This window comes from Rhinoderma darwinii, chromosome 2 (genome assembly GCF_050947455.1).
Source record: "Rhinoderma darwinii isolate aRhiDar2 chromosome 2, aRhiDar2.hap1, whole genome shotgun sequence".
Taxonomy (NCBI): Eukaryota; Metazoa; Chordata; class Amphibia; order Anura; family Rhinodermatidae; genus Rhinoderma; species Rhinoderma darwinii.
Window position 1 is genome coordinate 433,135,152 of NC_134688.1, and position 24,239 is coordinate 433,159,390.

The 24,239-nt window shown below is 42.4% G+C and overlaps 1 protein-coding gene across 1 annotated transcript in view; it reads right to left on the reverse strand.

Annotated features, from left to right (window-relative positions):
* Positions 1–21,740, reverse strand: part of TMEM45A (transmembrane protein 45A) — a 31,703-nt gene extending 9,963 nt beyond the window's left edge. The window contains exons 1-5 of the mRNA XM_075850892.1: positions 21,657–21,740; positions 10,502–10,714; positions 7,646–7,858; positions 6,897–7,081; positions 607–752 (exon numbers count right to left, since the gene is read on the reverse strand). Coding sequence (XP_075707007.1) covers positions 607–752; positions 6,897–7,081; positions 7,646–7,858; positions 10,502–10,691 — 734 coding nt within the window. The 5' untranslated portion in view covers positions 10,692–10,714; positions 21,657–21,740. The remainder of the gene's footprint in view (positions 1–606; positions 753–6,896; positions 7,082–7,645; positions 7,859–10,501; positions 10,715–21,656) is intronic.
* Positions 21,741–24,239: the final 2,499 nt, after the last annotated feature.

A 24,239-nucleotide genomic window follows, 5' to 3' on the forward strand; every position in this document is an offset into this window, starting at 1 on the left:
GCCGTGTGCATGAGCCCTAAGCACAAAAATGGACCATCTATGACCAGCTTCATTATCGCACGCAGGCATTCAGCGTCGGTACAAACTCTAGTGTAGCCCTGCAGACCATGAAGCCCATGCGACTGCTTTAGTATGACAATGGCATAACTTTATATCGAATGTTAGATCGACTGCTGATGTCCCCGAAGGACACCACTTCTCCTGTAGTACTTGGATTATAAATCCAGGTGAAGGATGCGCTGAGTTTTACAAACACTTTTACTTATTGCACCGCGCTATATTTTTGCGCGATTTAAGCTCTGCACTCTACTCTCTTGTGTAACAGCTGTCTGCTTCTATAGGTTTCCATTAGAAATCAAATTTCCAATTTGAGGTGGTAAGGTGGGTGTCACACAAATCGAATTATGGCCACAAGACCCAACACAACTGGTTCAGGAGAACGGGGCAGAGGTGGAGTGTTTTTCCGTATTGTGGCCATGTGAAACCAAGCCACCCATTATACTGTGAGACATTGAGTCAAACATCACAAATCCAGAGCAAAAAATGTATATGTTGTGTCTAATGTTTCTTAATCTAAATACACAAGTGTAACACAATGTTACTCACCATGTTACAATGCCATAATTCACACCAACAATCAAGAGTGAGAAGGCGTAGTGCCAACAGTAGCACATTGTAATGAACATGATGTTACCATGATCATTCTGGTTCCACTCAGCTCCACCTCCAGGAGGAAACAGCACAAATCCAATCTGCAAGTAATTCATAGTGCACTTTGTTATTTAAGAATCAAAACATTTTATCATTTAAAGGCTATGGACACCTTTGAAATCGTGTTGTTTTCTTTTTAAGAAAAATAACAATCAGTGTGTTTTGTGTAACTTTATAATTCGTTTTTATTAAAAATTATTTGTACTTTTTGAGATACAGCTGTTTTGAATCCTGTATACAGAGCAGCTGTATCTAGCGCTGAAACCTGTATCCGTCAGGTCAGCGGCACTGACGGGATTATGATGCTGACCGGATCGAGCAGTTACCGATCAAATCTAAATTCATAATTTAGATGTGATCAATAACAGGTGGTTCCTGAGTGTCATACACACGCAAAAGCCGCTGTCGCTGAACCCGTCAGTCCCACGGACTTCAGGTTAGATACAGCTGCTCTGTATACAGAATACAAAGCAGCTGAATCTCAAAAAGTAAAAATTATTTTTAATAAGACGTATTTAGAAAGTTGCACAAAACACACTGATAGACATTTTTGATTAAAAAAAACCCACATGATTTCAAAAGTGTACATAGACTCTAACCCCATCAGTTACCACAGACCTATATCCTATCTATTATCCAATGAAAGAGTATTTCAGTACATAGGAAACTCTATCCAGTGTAATAATCTTAAATGGTTACTCCCATCTCACAGATAAATGCAGGACGGAGGTCAGGGGACCCCAGAGGTGGGACCCACACTTTTCAGACATATGTAAATATACATTTATATACATACATATACATTTATAAATGTCTGAGATGGGAGTACCCCTTTAACTTATCAGCTCGGAATGCAGGTGGAAACCAGATTGTTTTGTGGAACTTACTTGTGCAGTTGTTGATCATAAAACCTCTATGTAGATGGATATTTTCATAAAAGAGGTTTTTAATGTTTTTTTTCTTTATAAAGATCTTTAGTCATGAAATAATAACTGAACTAGAGGGTATGGAGTTTCATATTCTCAGGCCATGTTTAACCCACCGCAAATCCATGGTATTGTACAGTACAATAAATGTGGATGGGTTTTATAAAATCCGCTGCATGCTCATTATGTTGCGGAAAATATCGCCCTTTCAATGTATAGGGTAGAATACGCAGCCCAATCCGCATGTAACATGATTTATGGTGAAATTTGCAGTGGCTTTATTTCATTACATCTGGACAGATTTATAGTAATACAATAGTTACTGCAAACACAACTGTGACCACATGAGGGCAGCAGAGTTCTATAATCTGAGACGAGTCAGATAGTTACACTGGATATTTCTGTGTAATTGAAAACGTATTAATAATATATTCATATTACAATTGCTGTTAGTTATTGCACATTACATAAATAATTAGGGTTGATTAACCCCTTAGAGACACAGCCAATTTAAATTTTTTCCTTTTAATTTTTCCATCCTTGTATTCCAAGAGCCATAACTTTTTTATTTTTCCATCCACATAGCAATATAATATATAATGTAGTGGGAAACGGAAAAAAAGTATTTGTGGAGTGGAATAAGAAAAAAAAACAGTGGTTTTTGTGTTTCGTTTTTTACGGCATTCACTGTGCAGTAAAACAAAATGTTATCTTTATTCTGCGGATCAATAAGATTGTGGCCAAACCAAATGTAAGTAGTTTTACTAATTTTACAAAGAAACAAATATTTGTTTAAAAAATTTTTTTATACTGAGAGACATAACTTTTTTTGTTTTTCTGTTGATTAAGCCCTCACACCGCTCATTTTTGCAGGGTTAGCTGTACTTTTAGGGTATGTTCACACTGCAACGTCAATAACGTCTGAAATTACGGAGCTGTTTTCAGGCGAAAACAGCTTCTGAATTTCAAACGTAATTGCTCGTACTCATGTTTTTCGCGGCGTCCTATACGGACGTAATTGGAGCTGTTTTTCAATGGAGTCAATGAAAAACGGCTCCAATTACGTCCCAAGAAGTGACATGCACTTCTTTGAGGCAGCCGTCTTTTTACGCACCGTCTTTTGACAGCGGCGCGTAAAAAAAAAGCCCGTCTGCACAGAACACCGTAAGACCCATTGAATTAAATGGGCAGATGTTTGCCGACGCTTTGGAGCCGTTTTTCCGGCCGTAATTTCGGGCGAAAAACGCCTGAATTAAGTCCGTAAATTGGGCGTGTGAACATACCCTAACCATTATGTTTTTCTGTGGGGCGTGATGCATTATATCATTTTGGCGACTTTTTAATCACTTTTCTTCCCAGTTTTTTTAAAGAAGTGAGGTAACCAAAAAACAAAAATGCTTACACAACTTTTTTTTTCCTACGGCATTTCCCCGGCGGTTTGATATTTTAACAGTTCATACTTTTACGAATGCAGCGATACCAATAATGTTTTCTTTTTTATTGCTTACATCATTTTTTGTGTTAATGGGGAAAAGGGGGTTTCTTTAAACTTTGCTATTCAATTTTTTTACCATATTTTTAACATTTTATGAAACATTTTTTTACCTTTTTTTTTTTTTTTAGTCCCCCTAGTGGACTTAAAAATGCGATCTTTGGATTGCTCATGCAATACTTATGTATTGTAGTTTATTATCATTATCTGTGCTCTCCGGCTGCCATGGCAAAAGATCGGCACCCGCCGGAAATCCGCCACAGGTGGGGGGCAATCGGGGCGGCAGCGGGAACCCCCTCCCTCTGGCTAACCGTTTAGATGTCATAGTCGCTATTGACTGCGGCATCTGAGGGTTTAAACGACCGGGATCGTAGATATTTCTAATCCCGGCCATTGCAAGTGGGTGTCAGTTGTTTGAAACAGTCAGCACAGCACAGTCCGCTCCGACGTTCATCCGACGCAATAGTAATAGAAAGGGGTGTGTCTTATCGGGGAAGGAGTATCGCTAAAAATGCGCCAAAGGAAAACTAAGTCAACCAAAAGTTGGTATAAGGCCTGATTTACACGAGCGTGTGCGTTTTGCGCGCACAAAAAACGCTGCGTTTTGCGTGCGCAAAAGGCAATTGACAGCTCCGTGTGTCATCCGTGTATGATGCGCGGCTGCGTGATTTTCGCGCAGCCGCCATCATAGAGATGAGGCTAGTCGACGCCCGTCACCGTCCAAGGTGCTGAAAGAGCTAACTGATCGGCAGTAACTCTTTCAGCACCCTCGACAGTGAATGCCGATCACAATATACAGCAACCTGTGAATAAAAAAAGACGTTCACACTTACCATGAACTGCCTGCTTCCTCCAGTCCGGTCTCCCGGCCGTTGCCTTGGTGACGCGTCCCTCTCTTGTCATCCGGCCCCACCTCCCAGGATGACGCGGCAGTCCATGAGACCGCTGCAGCCTGTGATTGGCTGCAGCCTGTGCTTGGCCTGTGATTGGCTGCAGCTGTCACTTGGACTTAATTGTCATCCCGGAAGGTCGGACTGGAGGAAGAAGCCGGGACTTATCGGTAAGTCCGAACTTCTGTTTTTTTTTACACGTATATGTATATTGTGATCGAAAGTCACTGTCCATGGTGCTGAAACAGTTTAAGTCTTTCAGCACCGTGGGCAGTGACTGTCTCCTGACGTCGCGTACCCGAACATTTTTTGCCGGGTTCGGTCAAAACGAGTTCGGCCGAACCCGGTGAAGTTCGGTGCGCTCATCTCTAATTTGACACTCCGTTTGGATGTTTGTAAACAGAAAAGCACGTGGTGCTTTTCTGTTTACATTCATCCTTTTGACAGCTCTTGCGCGAATCACGCAGTTCGCACGGAAGTGCTTCCGTGCGGCATGCGTGGTTTTCACGCACCCATTGACTTCAATGGGTGCGTGATGCGTGAAAAACGCACGATTATAGAACATGTCGTGAGTTTTACGCAACGCACTCACGCTGCGCAAAATTCACGCATCGTCTAAACTGCCCCATAGAGTAATATAGGTGCGTACGACACGCGTGAAAAGCACGCGCGTCGCACGCGCGTATATTACGCTCGTGTAAATGAGGCCTAAGGAAAAGAAAAGTGTCTAGGATGTCTAGCAAGCTGTGCCAAATTTATTTTACAGCGTGCACCACTGTGATAAATTTGGCGCATCTTCAGACTTCCTGGTCTAAGTTTAGAACAAGAACAGTCACTGTGTGCTCTCGTGTAGCCTACATATATGCAGGAACAGACACTTTTATACAAGTATCCTGTGCTAGCGGCTTCCATGTAACCTCCTGACCAGTGGTGTAGCTACATGCTCTCCTGCAATCAGAAGAGGTCCCCCAAATTCAGAAGAGGGGGCTCCTGGACCACAGCCACCTGGGCAGGGAAGAAATACTGTATCCAGCTCAAATCTGCCAAGAAGCTGCACAACGTGTTCCAGGCTGGGATAATAATGTAGGTTACAGAAGAAGCTGTCGTGTTCAGCATTATTTGGGCACTTTAAGGCACAGTATTTTGGACAGTGGATGACATTATTATTTACTAACTGTATGGCTGTACTATTTGGGCACTATAAGGGTATGTCCACACGTAGCGCAAACACTGCAGATTTTTCGCAATGGATTTCAATGAAAATTCCACAGCATAATACAGTAACAGCAAAGTGGATGAGAAAATCACATGCTGCATAAATGATAAGCGAAAAAAACTGCTCAGTTACGGGCTTTCCCCATTGAATTCAATGGGGAGGTAAAACCCGCAACAAATACCAGATGTTGCGGGTTTTGCGACGGAAAAGCTGCGATACCACTGCAAAAATTGCAACTCAGAAAAAACAAAATCTCATACTTACCCAGATCTCTCTGCTTCTGCGTCCAGGCTGGCCTCCGGGGATGACGTTTCATTCCATGTGACTGCTGCAGCCAATCACAGGCTGCAGCGGTCACTTGGGATGAAATGTCATCCCAGGAGCCGGGCTGCTAGACATCAGATGGATGCGTCGCCATAACTATGGGTAAGAGTATTTTTTGACGTGCAGATTTCCGCAGCCGACATTCCGACCGAAAAACTGCACCACAATTTGGTGCAGTTTTTCGTCCAGAACGCCCTGCGGGGAACAGGGCGGATAGGTTGTGTGCTTTTACGCAGCTTATCCGCCCTGTGTGAACATAGCCGAAGGCAGTATTATTTTGTGTTTAATATTTTTATATTAATACTGCTCCATCTTCTACCTCTAGTCTTGTGAAATTCTAAACTATCTTCAAGTTCCAAGCCAGAAAAAAGAGCCACGTTATCAGAAATGTCCCGAATATCGGTTGTCAGAAATCTTAGTGGGTTCATCCCAAATTCGAAACCCAGAAAGTCTGACACCTTTGCCCAGTGTGAATGATTGCTTTTGCCTTTTGTCAAGACTGGTGCATAACCTGACATAGTAAAGAGGTTCTCCACCTAAATTAATATAAAAAAAATAAAAAAAACTGATTAACCCCTTAAGGGAGCGGTCTATTTTGGGTCTTCAGGACGCAGAAATTCCATGAGCTGCGTTCCAAGAGCCATAGCTTTGAATAGGAATACGTATTTTGCAGGACAAGTTGAACTTTTTATCAACACCATTTTGGAGAAAGTGTAACTTTTTAACTAACTTTTATTTAAAAAGAATTTTGGAAAAAAAGAAAATACTAAATAGAATAATATTCAATGTTAAAAAGGGGTTTTATGAAATAATTTTTTTGGACAATTAATTTTCAAACTTTTTTTTTTATGCTGCGATCATTTGATCGCTTTCAGAATTCTTTGGTATACTCAGTTTATTGCCTGTCAGTGTTAAACTCCATGGCCTAATGGGCTTTCTCGAATGGTAGGCCTGGAGCCTTTGTAACCCATAAACACCCCGCGATCAGGCCGCGGGGGTGCTGATGGGCTGACAGAGGGAGCCCCTCTTTCTGTCAAACACCTTAGTTTCCGGCTGCCGCTATTGACAGTGGCATCTGATGGGTTAAATAGCCTGATTCAGAGCAGAGTTATCTTCAATCTCGGCCATTAGATCTGGATTTTGACATGTGCCTAGCAACCAATCTGTCATAATATTAATTATTTCAAGGCAGAACTCCTACTGAACTGAGGGCAGAGAAAAGTCATGGGGGTTTGTCAGGACTTTTTATATGGAGGCTTCTAGCACTTTACCATTAGGATTTGCAATATATGCTAATAAATGGAGCATACTGAAATATATTCCAGGTCTTCACCTACCTGCCAGAACCAGCTGCCTTGTAAGATACACAGGCTTGACCTGAACAGTTCAAGTATAATGTTACCACGGAAGAAGACCTCCAGAAAAATGCAAAGTGCTCCCCCAAAAACGGCAAACAACAGGAGCAGGTGAATGTGTACATCTAGCTCCTGTCTGCCATGGACATGGTAATAAAATAGGAATCCTGAAATGAGAACAAAGAACATTTTACTAGCATTAAAGGGTTTTGCCCATCAGGGACTTTTGTGGCATATCCACAGGATATACTATAAATGTCAGATAGATGTGGGTCCCACCTTTCTCGGAGCCCGCTGCCTCCCTGGCCACTAAGTAATTTCCGACCATGTAATCAGGGAAACAGCGTAGCTCGCCGAGCTACGGTGTTTCCGTAATTCTCATAGACGTGAATAGCAGTTACGAAAGCAGCGTAGTATGTGAGCTACGCTGTTTCTGTAACCGCCATTCACCTCTATGGTATCTCAGCGAGATACGCTGTTTTCGTAATTTACGACCATGTAATCAGGAAGTGGCCGGGAGGCAGAACGGGGTTTAGTGGAACCCATTCTAGAGATAGGTGCGGGTCCTCGAGGTGGGACCCGCATCTATCGGACATTTGTGGCATATCCTGTGGATATGTCATAAATATCCCTGATGGGCATACCCCTTTAATACTTTAGAAAGTAATATAATCTAAAGCAAAAGAGTAAATATAAACGAAATATTAGACCAATATAAAAGTAGGAAATACCTTCTACAAAGACGGCAATGGCAAGCATCAATCTGTCCATAGCTACAGGAACAGCTTTGGTGGTGTGAGTGATGATATCCACCACCCCTGAGATGCCATAGAAGAAGTACATGGTAGAATGCTGCCAGTTCATTAGATGGCTCCACTGCTTCTCCTCCTGGTTGTACAATCTGAGATGAGGCCCATCGGGCACAAACTGTTCCGCTAAGATTCCTGAAAGAGACAAGGATTAGGGTTTAGACAGATGATATAAATTAGTCAGGGGCGGACATACCATTGGTGCAACCTGTGCGGCTGCACAGGGGCCCAGTAGATAAGGGGGCCCACTGTCACTTTAGAGCAACCTTCTTCTGTCTGTTAGAGTGCATGTAAATGCCTGAGATGATGAATTTAATGGCTAACAATTACTGATGGATTGTTAGATGGCCCCCAACCCCCATCTTTTCCCTCTTGTATGATTACGTTTTGCTCTACATAATATCCTGTCAATGCAAAAGAGAATTCAATCATCCGACAGCAACGACATATGATGACTATTAAATCCGTGAAACTAAAATAAGATTGTAAAGGAAGTGATAACATTTCTCAAAGTACATTCTATAATCAGTTGATAATTGCAATAAATCAACAAGAAAACACTATAAACCTATAGAAAAAGCAACAAAGAAACTGGAACAGTTTTTCTCGTGAGAAATTCTACGTAAAAAAGTCGAGAAACTTTGTAAACACATTGCATTTCTAATTTTTTATTGATCCTGAGTTACAACCCGTATTATAGTTACATTCACTGTTTGATTGGTTGTCATTGGAAACAGTCAACAAACTGTTAGCAAGTTTGTTGACAGCCACATCCTTGACAGCTTAGTTTCTATAATGCAGTGCAAGGAATGATGGGAGATTTTAGCTCTAAAGCCTGCAGAATTGGGAATGCAGCTCTGCACTGTTCTACAGGCTGTAACTCAGGATGAGTACAAGATAAGTAATGTGATGGATTAACAAAGTTACTGAACTTTATGTAAATTAATTCAATATTAAAACTTTAAAATGGTGTTGAAAGGTTAACAGACACTTTGGGTGTATGCATCTACATGAAAGTACACACCTAGCATACTCCGTGGCACATACAATGTATAACAATAATACAATACAATACAGGTACAACTACAAAGAAGATTAGAGTACTAGTTAAAGAAAAAGGTTCCTGACATATGAGCTTACAAATTGTTGCAGCGCAGATTCACCCGTGGTCCCCTGACAGTCCATATTTCTATTGCAGAAACACAGTTCTGGCATGTGAGCACTGCCCCCTATGAATGACTCCAGTGGTCACCTGCCTACAGGCATACTATTGCTGCTGTGACCAGCGGGGGACCACGAGAGCATTGGCGCTGAAGCAATAGGGAATTTAACAGGTTAATCATTGTGATTAAACGGACTCCCGAAACTATGTATTCACTGGATGGGTTTAAACGTTTATAATTTATTCCGAAAAAGGCTACAATTTCAGCCCACCAATAACCCAGTAACAGCGCATATATTTAGAACGATCTTTATTGTGCTTTTTAAATTAAAGCCGGTCAGAAACAAAAGCAGCACAGCGCTCACCCAAGTGCTTCTGCCACTTCGTTTTAGAGCTCGGTGGGGGTCACTATGCACGGACCCCCACCGATGAAAACTATGACATGTCAAAAGTTTTTTAAAGTTTAGCTACCCTTTAAGTTTTCTATTGGTTTTTCTTTTCTGACTATTGGATCCTATTATCTGTATACAAGTAGTTACTAAATGTATACTGTGTCCTTTACTTGTATCTCTGTTGCTACTTGCAACGTTCTTAGACACTTGTATTATGGGTCTGTTCACATCAGCGTTGACCTTCCGTTGAGGGGTTCTGTCAGAGGTTTCCGTCGGGTTAACCCCTGAACGCAAAGGCAAATGGAAACCTTAGCTTCCGTTTCCCTCAGCATTGATCTCAATGGTGAGGGAAACGTTGTTAATGGTTTCCGTTGTTTTGACAGAACCAATAGCGCAGTCGACTACACTATTGATTCCGTCAAAACAACGGGACCCTGTCACAACGGTGACCAATGGAAATCATTAACGTTTCCTTCACCATTGAGATCAATGGTGAGGGAAATGGAAGCTAAGGTTTCCGTTTGCCTTCCCGTTGAGGGGTTAACCTGACCGAAACCTCAGACGGAACCCCTCAACGTAAGGGCAACTCTGATGTGAACAGGCCTCTACTCTGTTATTTATGTATCTCCTGCTGCTACACACTGATCACTTGGTGTTCATGTAGAGAGCATTAAAATACTCGTGACCTTGTCCTGTTAACACATCTGAAGTCTATTACAATGTATCAGTGTATGTAAAATCAAACAACCATGGAGTTCAGGCCAGTAGAGCTATTTGTGGTAGTGCTGTATGATCTTGGGATCAGGACTAGGTCAGATTCAGTTTTCAACCACTGAATGTAAACAATAAATATTTCCATTCACTGACAGGAAAATGTAAATGCAAATTTATTAGAAAGGCAAAATGTTTCTTTATTCAATTCTTCATTATTTGTATCCCCCTTTAACCCTATTTTTAGCCAGCTCTTTCCCACAACCTTTCCGTATATAAGTAGTTCCTCTTGCTACAATCGAGCATTGTTTAGTCCGGCTGTGATACTGTAGATTGGCCCGTAAAAAAGCTGCACAGGTAACAGAAAATGGACAAGAATCTATTCTTAGCACTTGACAATACAATTATTCCATTGTGAAAGTACAATGTATGGCCTCAGGTCTGGTCAACCTGACATTAATAAAATGTCCTAATCGACAAGCCCAGAAGAAAAAATATAGAAGAACCACACACCTATTAAAGCAAAGATTGCCTTCACTGCTCCTTCTATGACTTCCACGCGCTGGAATCCAACTTTTGACCCAAAGAAACAAACCTTCTTATTTTTCCTACAGGCGTACTTCAGCGGGTACTTCACCGACCACCAAAGACCAAATATGAGGAAAAAGCTTCCTGGTAATGCATGCCCTTTAAAATTGGCCATGTTTTTTTCTGGTGTTTAAATCCCTGCAAATATAAAAATACATTTAGTTACATGAAACACTGACTCCACAGCGGGACTGTTTGATAAGAAGACATTTCTTACCACTCCAAAAACACTCTAGATATAATCTCAGATATAATCTATGCAATTGGGAAGGACTAATAAGGCTGGATTCACACAAGCATGTTCGGTCCGTAAAGGACGGAACGTATTTCGGCTGCAAGTCCCGGACCAAACACACTGCAGGGAGCCGGGCTCCTAGCATCATAGTTATGTACGACGCTGGGAGTCCCTGCCTGTCCGTGGAACTACTGTCCAGTACTGAAAACATGATTACAGTACGGGACAGTTGTGATAGTTATGTACGATGCTAGGAGACCCTGCCTCGCTGCGGGACAAATGTCCCGTACTGTAATCATGTTTTCAGTACGGGACAGTAGTTCCACGGAGAGGCAGGGACTCCTAGCGTCGTACATAACTATGATGCTAGGAGCCCGGCTCCCTGCACTGTGTTCGGTCCAGGACTTGCGGCCGAAATACGTTCCGTCCTTTACGGACGTAACATGCTCGTTAACCCAGCCTAACTATTTTGTATATCTTTATGTCAACAGTGTATGGATAAAGCTATACAAAATACCAATTAGTCCGAAGCTACATAGCAGCTGCTATGGGCTTGATGGAGGTGGGGGCCACGGCTCAGGTTGGTCACATTCCTCCTTCCCCATGGACACTATGAGATGTTCCCGGGCCTATGTTGGAGAAAGGAAAGCGAGATGGTGTTTTTCCTAGGATGGGGGTTAATGTGTATAAAACAAAACCAGGAGATGAACTCCAATTTGCAATTTCTTATGGGTTTCTAATATGATATGTAGGGCCCTATTTAGTCATTTTTGTATTTTTCATCTGGGGGCCTCCACCACCAACCTCCAGATGATCCAAAGCGGCAGTAGTGCTCACGTGAGCGCTGAGTTTCTGTTCAGCTTTTTCCGGAAAGCCAATGTAGCGGTGTACGGGCTCATAGACTTTCTATTTAGTCCTTACACCGCTGCATTGATTTCCGGAAAAAGCCGAACAGAAATTAAGAGGCTGATCACTCACACAAGCGCTTCTGCCGCATAGTTTTAGCGATTAGTGGGGGTCTCAGTGCTCCGACCCCCACCAATCAAAACTTCTGACATGTCACTATGACATGTCAGAAGTAGGTTGAACGTTTAGTTACCCTTTAACTACCAATCTCTGATGCTTGGCTTGGACCTAAGCAGAGTTAATGTACTGTTTTATAACAGTTACATGGCTGTAGAATTTGGGCACTGTATTGCATTTTCATTTAGGAATACTATAAATCGATTATTTGGGCACTGTATGGTAGTATTATTTGGGCACTGTATGGTAGTATTCTTTTGGCACTGTATGGTAGTATTATTTGGGCACTGTTTGGTAGTATTATTTGGGCACTGTATGGTAGTATTATTTGGGCACTGTATGGTAGTATTTGGGCACTGTATGGTAGTATTATTTGGGCACTGTATGGTAGTATTATTTGGGCACTGTATGGTAGTATTATTTGGGCACTGTATGGTAGTATTATTTGGGCACTGTTTGGTAGTATTATTTGGGCACTGTTTGGTAGTATTATTTTGGCACTGTATGGTAGTATTATTTGGGCACTGTATGGTAGTATTATTTGGGCACGGTATGGTAGTATTATTTGGGCACTGTTTGGTAGTATTATTTTGGCACTGTTTGGTAGTATTATTTTGGCACTGTATGGTAGTATTATTTGGGCACTGTATGGTAGTATTATTTGGGCACGGTATGGTAGTATTATTTGGGCACTGTATGGTAGTATTATTTGGGCACTGTATGGTAGTATTATTTGGGCACTGTATGGTAGTATTATTTGGGCACTGTATGGTAGTATTATTTGGGCACTGTATGGTAGTATTATTTGGGCACTGTATGGTAGTATTATTTGGGCACTGTATGGTAGTATTATTTGGGCACTGTATGGTAGTATTATTTGGGCACGGTATGGTAGTATTATTTGGGCACTGTATGGTAGTATTATTTGGGCACTGTATGGTAGTATTATTTGGGCACTGTATGGTAGTATTATTTGGGCACTGTATGGTAGTATTATTTGGGCACTGTATGGTAGTATTATTTGGGCACTGTATGGTAGTATTATTTGGGCACTGTATGGTAGTATTATTTGGGCACTGTATGGTAGTATTATTTGTAAATACTTTATTATATTTAAGGTTTTGTAAAGACAATTGGGCTACTGGTTGTAATTTTTCTATATTTTGTAGGCGTACAGATTCATAATCAAGTTTTCGTTAGACTTCCATCCCTTTTCTTCCTTCCATATGTGGATCAACATAATGTTTTCCCCAGTAGATCCACCTGACATGATCGGGCCCTGTACTTACGTAACAAGTTCATTGCTCAACTTAACAAATAAAGAAAATACTTCACAAAGAAGCATTTTTATAGTCATCTCATTTGTCCAATAAAAAAGTGAAACATATAAAAGATAAATATGTTTTAACACAATCCAAACCTGGCATTGTAGGAACAAATTAAAAAGCTAATTTTATTGATAGGGGCGCTTCTAACATGGCAGCGGGAGGAATGGACTTCTCACATTGCAGGTATTAGATAGTGTGTCTATTCAGATTTCCACATCTTTCCACACAGCTAACTACGGAGAGATTTCCTGAGAGTAGAGTGCGGAAATTCACATTTAGGGAAGCTAAATGAACTATAACGGTAAGGTGACATGTAGCAAATATTCTGCGGAATATCCGTCCGGATTTGTAGGCAGAAAATCCATGGAGTATCACAATAGCAGCAAAGTGGATGAGATTTGAACAAATCTCATCCACACGCTGCAGACAAAAATTCTGCACAGAATACGCGCATAAATTGACCTGTGGTGTGGATTATAAATCTAAAACATGTCAATTTAGTTTACACAATCACAGCGCATTTGTTGCAGAATTTCACTATTGAGATGAATGTGGAAGTCAAATTCCACAACACATTCCACAACACATGCAAACTGTGGTGGAATTTACACCAATTAGGGCACGTTCAGACGTGGCAGAATTTTTCCGCTGCAAATGTTGGTGCAGATTTGGGGCAATTATGCAACGAATCTGCACCAACATTTGCATATTTGACAGGTAATTCAGACGTTGCAGATATCACAGCGGACTTGCCACAGATTTCAGTTTTTGCATTGCAAAGGCTGAAATACGCAGTGAAATTCTGCTTCTTCTCCGCAATGGAAAGTGCATGCTGCGGAGGGAAAATTCTGTACCGCAGCCTTATTTCCGCAGTTATTTTCTGCAACGTCTGAACTAACTTTCCCTTAAACCCGAGATGGTGTTTTTCCTAGGATGGGGGTTAATGTGTATAAAACAAAACCAGGAGATGAACTCCAATTTGCAATTTCTTATGGGTTTCTAATATGATATGTAGGGCCCTATTTAGTCATTTTTGTATTTTTCATCTGGGGGCCTCCACCACCAACCTCCAGATGATCCAAAGCGGCAGTAGTGCTCGCGTGAGCGCTGAGTTTCTGTTCAGCTTTTTCTGGAAAGCCGATGTACGGGCTCATAGAAAGACATGAAAAAAACATGAAAAAAACGGCTGCTGCAGAATTCCACTGTGGACTGTCCGCAGCGGAATTCAACAGCAATTCCGCCACGTGTGAATGTGCCCTTACACTGAATATTTGCAGAAAATTCCATAAGTAAAAAAAATAAATAAATAAAAGAAAAAAATAATTTTCACATTTTTTTTTTTCCCATGGCAATTGGTCACTGCTCATCCGGCTGGTTTGTGTACAGGTGGCCTCCTGTGATGACATTTCATCATATCTGACCGCGGTCACATGTTATGAAACACCATCACAGTCAGCCGTCTGTACACAAACCAGCCACCAGGGGAGCAGTGACGCATTGCCATGCGAGGGCCGGAAGAGGAGAGTAAAGTATTTTTATTTTCGGAGCAGAAATTTTTATGTAAATATTAGGGCGGCTTTCCATGGGGTTTCTGGGTTGGATACACTATGAAAACATATCTGTCCCGTGTGACTTTACCCTAAGGCCTTATTCACACGAACGTGTTATACGGACCTATGTTAGTGAATGGGGCCGTTCAGACTGCCAGTGAATTTCACGCAGCATATGTGCGCTGCATGAAACTCACGACATGTCCTATACTTGCCCATCTTGCCCATGTTTCGCACAGCACGCACACATTGAAGTCACTTCCGGATGCCGCGCGTGATTCGCGCTACAGTAGTAAAATAAATTAATGAAAATACTTTCTGTTTGTAAACATGAAACCAGAGTGTTATAATGATGCCGGCTGCGCGAAAATCACCCAGCCACGCACCATATGCTGATGCCACACGCAGCGTTTTTTGCACGCGCAAAACGGACACGTATGTGTGAATAAGGCCTAAGGGTATGTTCACACGGCTTATTTTCAGCCATTTTGCGGGCCGTAAATGCCACGAAAAACAGCTGAAAATACGGAAGCTGAACGCCTCCAAACATCTGCCCATTGATTTCAGTGGGAAAAACTGAGTTTCGTTCCGACAGGGCGTTTTTTACGCGGCCGTTTGAAAAAACGCAGCGTAAAAAAACGCCATGTAAAAAGAAGTGCATGTCACTTCTTGAGCAGTTTTTGGAGCCGTTTTTCATTGGGTCAATAGAAAAACAGCTCCAAAAACGACCGCAAAAAAAGTCTCAAAAAACGCATTTTACAGTTTTTACAGCCGTTTTTAGTGTAGCGTGTGAACATACCCTAAGGACTAATTCACACGAACGTGTAATATGTCCGTGTGACGGCCGTTGAAAAAAACCCGCAAAAAAGGTGTCCTGCGGTGCAACTTTCAATTTCGCAGCATTTCAATTAATGCTGAGGGTTCTGTGCGGAGATGCTGGGTGTTTGGCCCATGGGCGAGCATAAATTCCGCTACAGATGTGTTGTTGCGGTTTGTACAGCGTTTACACGCGGAAACGCAGATGCAAATATACTGTGCTATAATCAATGTTAAATCTGCAGATAGGGTTTTTTTAGATTCCGCTGCAGATTTTCAGTTGCAGAAATTGTGTGTCGGAGCATACTCTAAAGGACAGACACTACTTATTTGAATCCACTCTTTGTTTGATTTGGCTTAAAAAAAAGTCTTTGAAAAAACCTGATCAAAACCGGCTGCACGTGTATTAGCACCCCTAATTATTTGTACATCACTGTGAGCACCTATATGTCGGGAAAAACCTAGTCTTGGACATGAATTGCTCTATCAAGTACTTCCAATGCTTTACGTTTACTCCTCATAAACATGGGACTTTGAACATAGATTATAATATATAAATAGGATACAGGAAGTCTATATTGTGTTTTCTTCCTCTAATCCTTACAAATTGCCTTGAATCACAATGATCAAACAGAATCTGACAAATCAGGAGGAATATTCATCAGCAATTACCAAAGCAGAATGAGCAGAAAACGAAGACGGAAACTGTGCTTTCACTGCGTCCCGACCTCCGGGAATTGGGCTCAGTGCTAAATATGGAAAATTAATAATTAAAGGGGCGGTCTGCTTTAAACTACTCATTTTCAAAAACCTTATTAGGGATCTCGTACTTAGTAAAAGGGGGAGCCCCCTCCAGGATCTCCTCTATTAGCTAGAATGGAGTATGGTTACAAAAAGTGCCTCTTATTTTGATAGACCACTGATTACACAGATAGACCATTGATTTCAATGGGGATGGTGTAATGCTTTATTTTCCCTGTGGTGGCGCTGCAGGGAAATTGAACATTTGCTGACAGATTCCCCCACAGATTAGAGCTGATCGCTGGGGATTCAAGTAGCAGGATATCCCGACTAAATTACAGTATTCTAAGATACTGCTATGAAAATAAGTTTATAATATTTGGTGAAAACTGGAGCTCCAGAAAAAAGTTTGGAGGTATAAAAATTGGGGTTGAACAAAATACTGTCGATATAAGGAGTCAGTTACCCAACATTTATCAAAATCCAAAAATGCTGGCGCCAAAAGTAAATGTTTAGGTATTTTGGCTATCTGACTCTGGATTTGTCTAGTCCTTATATTAATGGTGTAAATTATAGAAAAATTTTCCTGTAGAGCTTCGTCTGAGAACTGAAATGGGTCAGTTGTATGGGCGTGCAAGGGCTGGAGGTGACTCTCGCTGACAATCCATCCAGTCTGTCAAATTACGTTTTCATATTTCCTACGAATGATGGACATTTAATAATTATCATCTATTAGCTGTAGAGTAAAGAAGAGCGGCTAAAGAAGAGCGGCTACAAAGAGCGTCCCCCTATCTCTCTCACATCTGCGCAATACTCGGACAGCCCGTTGATTTCAATGGATACAATGTAATGCCGCTTTTCCTCTGTTGCTGGGTTCATCCAAAGATAACAGATGATAGCTGGGGCTCCCAGTAGCAGGGCGCCCTCTGTTCAGCGTATTGTCATGGGGCTCTTATAACAAAAAGGAAGTGCCCATACCGGGTAACCCTTTTCAATTTATTACACCATTTTTGTCTTTTTATTATTCTACGCAATTTTTTTCAGTGGCTAGGGCCTGATTAGGCACTAAATGAATGTCCTCAAATATATTATATTGTTGTATATTATGTGGTCTCCAAACCATAATGTATCTCTGGGGGAATATATTTTTAACACCGTTATTTTGGGTCTTTTTCAAACACGTTTTATACTTGACGCCTATAGTAACGTGCACGGATATATTCTGCTCGAGCCTCGGTTATAAAGTCTCTTTTATGCTGCCCTACTGATGGCACCGCTGAGGTTTTTGCATTACTGCATTCACAAGCCAATCTTCTGATTTTGGCTATTGCTTCAAAGAGCTCAAAGGGGACATCTAGGTGTGCGAATACTGGAAACATATAACAGGCTGCATTGTGAAAAAGTTTCAATGTGTCACAACATCCACAATGACTTTAAATTCCTGTTTATGCATAATCGAATGTTGCCAATTTAGCCTTAGTTATTTGTAAAGGGTTTCATTCCCAGGGCCGCGCTTGCAATTCAATACTGTTCCTTGGCTTTCCTCTTGTTTATTACATGTCAGAATATGGCTGCAATGAGGCAGGCCACTTCAGTACCATTTTCTTGTGTTACTTGCAGTGATCTCCACTTTCATACCAGTTACAGATCCAGGACGAGGATGTATAAGGGTATGTTCACACAGCTTATTTTCAGCCGTTAATGCCCTGAAAAACGGCTAAAGTTATGGAGGCTGAACGCCTCCAAACATCTGCTCATTGATTTCAATATGAAAAGCAGCGTTTCGTTCCTACAGGGCGTTTTTTACGCGGCCGTTTGTAAAAACAGCGTGTAAAAAAAACGCCCCATAAAAAAGAAGTGCAGTCACTTCTTGAGCCATTTTCCATTGCCTCAATAGAAAAACAGCTCCAAAAACGGCCGAAAAAACGCATCAAAAAAAGGTTGACGAATAAAAAACGGGGCTGTTTTCCCTTGAAAATAGCTCCGTATTTTACAGACGTTCTTTGTTTGCCGTGTAAGGCCGCTGAAAGGGTTAACCAGGTTTTCCCACAATAGAGCTTATGGCATATTGCTATGGATCTGGATGCAGGGACCCCCCCCCCCCCCACACCTCCCTGAATTAAGTGGCCACAAGGCTAACAAAGCGCAGAGACAACTTCGGATTTTTATTAGCACAGCGCTGCTTCTGACCCAGTGATGAAAATGGCAAAATTCCAAAACTTTCAACTTGGAAAACCCACTGCTACCAATGAAACAAATATTTTGGGGAGTGAGTGAGGAAGATTGGGAGGGGGTCAGGAGGGCAGAGGCAGATAACGGTGGCATCGCATCACTGCAGGCACGAACCGCCTACCACAGTGACGTGTTCCCATAGTATCTGTGCCTCTCTGTCAGTGGTCCACTATGTGGATATTTCAAACGTAATACTAAAAAAATAATCACATTACATGTTAATAAGGCACATGGGGTTAATAATTTAGTATCTTTATCAGACTCACATTAGTAAAATAGCAATCCATGTTCTTACTATGTTTGGCTCTACATTTACTTGAGAATCTGCACCGTCCACTATGAATCTGGTGAAGAACAGATACCGCACCGTGATCAAAGATCCGCATTTGCATCAGTCTGTTTCAATGGCAGTCACCCATTTTGCACCTAATTTCAAAGGGCTGATGAAAGGAAGAGGTGCCAGCGTTCCCACTAAAGCCAGATTTACACGAACGAGTGCAAACACGGATGTGAAAAACGGCAGTTTTTCATGTCCGAGTCGCAACCGTTGCAGGACCAGTTTTCACGGATACTTCATAGACTTGAGTCTATTGAGGGATCCATGAAAACGGAGGAAAATAGAACATGTCCTATATTTTCACAGGCCATTCAGACGTTTCGTTAAAACAGCGGCCGTGTGAACAGCCCCACTGAAATACATGCAGCCGTGTGACGGTCGTTAAAAAAACGGCCATCACGCGGACGAGATATACGCTCGTGTAAATAGTTTGACAGAGTTTGCAAAAAGTTAGCAAGACAACATCTTTACTACTGGTGTTCAGCTCGGACCTTCACCTGACGACAGACCCCGGTCAGTGGACCTTTGCTAAAAATATTTCAATACCCCTGCTCTAGATAGCGGATAGTCAGTGCTCCAATCATTGCCACATAGTATCACCAAAACGCGCGTTTCTCCGTTGCTTCTTCTGGGGGTTTTGCGGATAGACATGGGTAGCATATCGCTAATCGGTAGGGTCTGATTAATCACTAGAATGAAGTGGCAGCGGCTCTAGGAAAGCACTGCGCCACTTCATCTTCTGTCACCTCCTCTCAAATTTCACTGACCATCTATGCGGCCACCTGGAAAGAACAAAGTGTAGGCGACAGGAGAAGTGGCACAGCGCTTACCGTGTGTTGCTGCCACCTCAATCTAGCGATCATCAGGGGTCACAGCGATCGGACCGCCACCAAACAGAATTAGGCGGAATATCATAACATACTACCTATGTCAATCCTGAGACAACCCAAGATTAATTCATAGAAATGTTTACTGTATTGATCAGTAGGAGGTTTATGTATAAGGGCTTATTCAGACGAACGTGATATACGTTCGTGCAACGCGCGTGATTTTCACGCGCGTCGCACGGACCTATATTAGTCTATGGGGCTGTGCAGACAGTTGCGTGATTTTTACGCAGCGTGAGTCCGCTGCGTAAAAGTCACGACATGTCCGTTCTTTCTGCGTTTTTCGCGCATCACGCACCCATTGAAGTCAATGGGTGCGTAAAAACCACGCATTTCACACAGAAGCACTACCGTGCGAACAGCGTGATTTGCATAACAGCAGTAAAAAGTATGAATGAAAACAGAAAAGCACCACGTGCTTTTCTGTTTACAAACATTCAAATGGAGTGTCATAATGATGGCGGCTACGCGAAAAGCACGCAGCCGCGCATCATACGGGGCTGACACACGGAGCTGTTAAGTGCCTTTCGTGCAGGCAAAACGCCGCATTTTTTGCGTGCGCAAAAAGCACACGCTCGTGTGAATCCAGCCTTAGAAAGGAAAAAAGGGATCGGAGGCCTATAATAAAGGAATGGCTCACAGTAACCTAAATACATATGCTCCGATGAATTTAAACAAGGTTTTATGAAACGGGAGGTGACAAAAATGTTTTGATTAAGCAGATGACATCTCATTCTCAGAATAGGGTGACTTGGGTCCCTTGTTCAATACCAGTCATGGGCAGCTAAGGGCACACGACAGGGATAATCGTCCGTGTGACAGCCATGTTTTTAACGGCCGCCATGCCTGCTGCATTAACATCAATGCACGTCTATGGGGCTATTCACACTGCTATTTTTTTCAATTGACCGTGAAAAACTACTTTTTCCCGGATCCCTTAATAGACTCTATCAGGGATCCGTGAAAACAGGTTCCGCACAGATGCAAATCAGCCGTGAAAAACGGCAGTTTTTAATGGCTGATTTGACACCCATTCGTGTAAATACGGTCTAAGGTTAAGTTCACACATGGCGGATACGCTGCGGAAAATGGTGCTTTTCCAATTTGACCGCTGTAGCCTGTGATTGGCTGCAGCGGTCACATGGGATGAAAGGTCATCACAGGAGACCAGCAGCACGTAGAACCGCACGGGAAACATGGAACTGTCACTATGGCAACGCCAAGGAGATAATTATGGACTTTTTTTTATTTTAACCTGAAAATATATCTTATTTTTATTCTTGCAATATTTGTTGTGGATTCAAAGCTTTTCTGCAGGAAAAATCAAAAACAAACTTTCAATTTATTGCGGATTTTCACTTCCCCATTGAACTGAATCTGGAAAATCTGCAACAAAAATGCAACCATTCCGAGTATAAATTGATTAGAATTCCGCAACAAAGGGTCATTGGAAACAGATTTATTTTATACTGAACTAATAAGACAGTTTATATATATTTATATAACTTTTCTGTTCTGTCACCCTCAGCCCCTGGCCCCAGTAAATGGAGACTAAAAGTTACAGAAGTTGTAGAAAGTTAGAAAGTTTACACAGCAAGAAGTGTCCACAGCCCAGGGAGGAGACTACCGGCATAATGTACGTGACTGAGCTCATAGCCTGCCACTGACTGTGCTGGGGAGGCTCATAGCACAGTAAGGAAAAAAAATAAAAAAATAAAAAATATATATATATATACACATATATGTTTATATATGTGTACCTCTATCCTCAGCTATACAAGAACATCTATTATTGAGTCCCACTATAGATCTACACCAGACATGGAAAGTAACAGGAGGATAATGCACAGATGGGGCTCCATACATCATATGTAAGAGCTTAGATACACCTTTGGATACATCCTGAGATTGCTGATAAAGTTATAACTCACCAACTTCTCGTCCGTTGTGAGCGCAGTTCCCTCTAAGTTTCCTTGGGCACAGCGCGTTATACAGCTGAATTCATTGCCTCTATAGTACAGTAAATCAACATGATTGGCAATACGGATTGGTGAGGACATTGTGGGTGGGGAGACGCCCGGCCTCACTGGTAGGTTTTCCCTGATGTCCATCATAGAGGTTGTACATTCCACGTGTACGGTGCACTCCCCCCCTGGTGGCAGGTATTAGGTACTGCAGCCTTACTGTATGAATGACGCTGAGAGGATTCACTGGAAAATGTGATGTGCGTGCTGTATGGAGTATAGGAAGAAGTTGTGAGACCTGTGCATTAAAAGTGTTTATTTGACTCATTCACATAAAATAGATATGAGACATAGAGACATAGAGACAGACAGACAGACAGACAGACAGACAGACAGACAGACAGACAGACAGACAGACAGACAGACAGACAGACAGACAGTCAGACAGGCAGATAGATAGATAGATAGATAGATAGATAGATAGATAGATAGATAGATAGATAGATAGATAGATAGATAGATAGATAGTCCAAATATTTGGGATAGATGATTAATAGGTGAGGATATGGATATGCCATAAAGTTGAGAATACCCCTTTATACACTATTTATAAAAACAAACTATTTGATGTCGTGGGAGAATACCAGTGAGGCATCATGACTAATTTGGGATTTACGCCGACCCATTCTTATAATCCTAATTCTTTGGGGGTATGGGTTGAAATCCAACTTGTTTGATTCTTTTTTTCTCTCCATACAGTAGACATTAGAAGAAACCTCATGTCTATAGCCAACTGAAACATTCAAGTATCGCAAAGAGGGACAACTGATGGCACTCCAATATTTTTTCCTTTTAAGCCACACTTCTAACCCCGCCCATACACACCCGGTTCAGCCCATACAGTATCATGCTCCCATAGTGCCTCCCCACAGTATAATGCCACTATAGCTGCCCCCCACAGTATAATGCCACTATAGCTGCCCCCACAGTATAATGCCACTATAGCTGCCCCCACACAGTATAATACTCTATAGCGCCTCCCACACAGTATAATGCCCCCATAGAACCCCCACACAGTATAATGCCAAATAGCTGCCCCCACACAGTATAATGCCCACACAGATGCCCCATACAGTATAATGCCACTATAGCTGCCCCCACACAGTATAATACCCCATAGTGCCTCCCACACAGTATAACGCCAAATAGTTGCCCCCACACAGTATAATGCCTCCATAGATACACCCATACAGTATAATGCCCATACAGTTGCCCCCATACAATATAATTCCACATAGCTATCCCCATACAGCATAATGCCACCATACCATATAATGCCCCCATAGCTGCCTCCATACAGTATAATGCCCACACAGATGCCCCCATACAGTATAATGCCCCATAGCTCTCCCCATACAGCATAATACCGCCATACAGTATAATGCCCCCCATAGCTGTCTCCATATAGTATAATGCCCACACAGATGCCCCCATACAGTATAATGCCCCATAATGCCTCGGTAGATAGTGCCACAGTGCTCACTGTATATAGTGCCAACATAGATGGTGCCAGTGCCCACATACCACCACAGTGCCCACATCATGCCACAGTGCCCACTGTAGATAGTGCTACAGTGCCCACATAGTGCCACAGTGCCCACATATTAAGTGCCAGTGCCCCCATAAGGCCGGGAATTCCGCTTCAGGAATAGCCCCTGACGTCACAGTCCATATATGAACAGTGATGTCAGGGGCTAATACTGGAGAGGAATCCCCGGCAAGAGCGTTGCCGACACTCTGGCAAGGGATTCCCCTCATGGAGAAGCTCCTGGCATCACTATCTATATATGGACAGTGACGTCAGGGGCTCTTCCTGAAGCGGAATCCCCGGCGAAAGCGTTGCTGGCGCTCTGGCCAGGGATTCCGCTCCTAGAGGAGCCCCTGACGCCACTGTTCATATATGGACTGTGACGTCAGGGGCTATTCCTGAAGCGGAATTCCCGGCCATATGGGGGCACTGGCACTTAATATGTGGGCACTGTGGCACTATGTGGGCACTGTAGCACTATCTACAGTGGGCACTGTGGCATGATGTGGGCCCTGAAGCGGAATCCCCGGCGAAAGCGTTGCTGGCGCTCTGGCCAGGGATTCCGCTCCTAGAGGAGCCCCTGACGTCACTGTTCATATATGAATCACGCTCCTCTAGAAGCGAAATCCCCGACCAGGGCGTCAGCAATGCTCTTGCCGGGGATTCCGCTTCAGGAAGAGCCCCTGATGTAACTGTCCATATATACCAAACGGCTCTTGTTGAGCCGTTTGGCTTCTTGAACAGGATCACCGGATAATAAAACCCCTGACCTTCTTGGGAATCTGGCACCCGAATAATGAACTGCTTCTGAAGAAGAAGAAGATATATTTTCTTTTCTAAAGCTGTTTGATTTTTTGCAGAAAGCCAATTCATAGACCGGAATCTCTGTGGAAGGGAGGAAAGGAATTCTAGTTGGTAGGCCTCGCTGCAGGACAACTGTCCCGTACTGTAAACAAGATTAT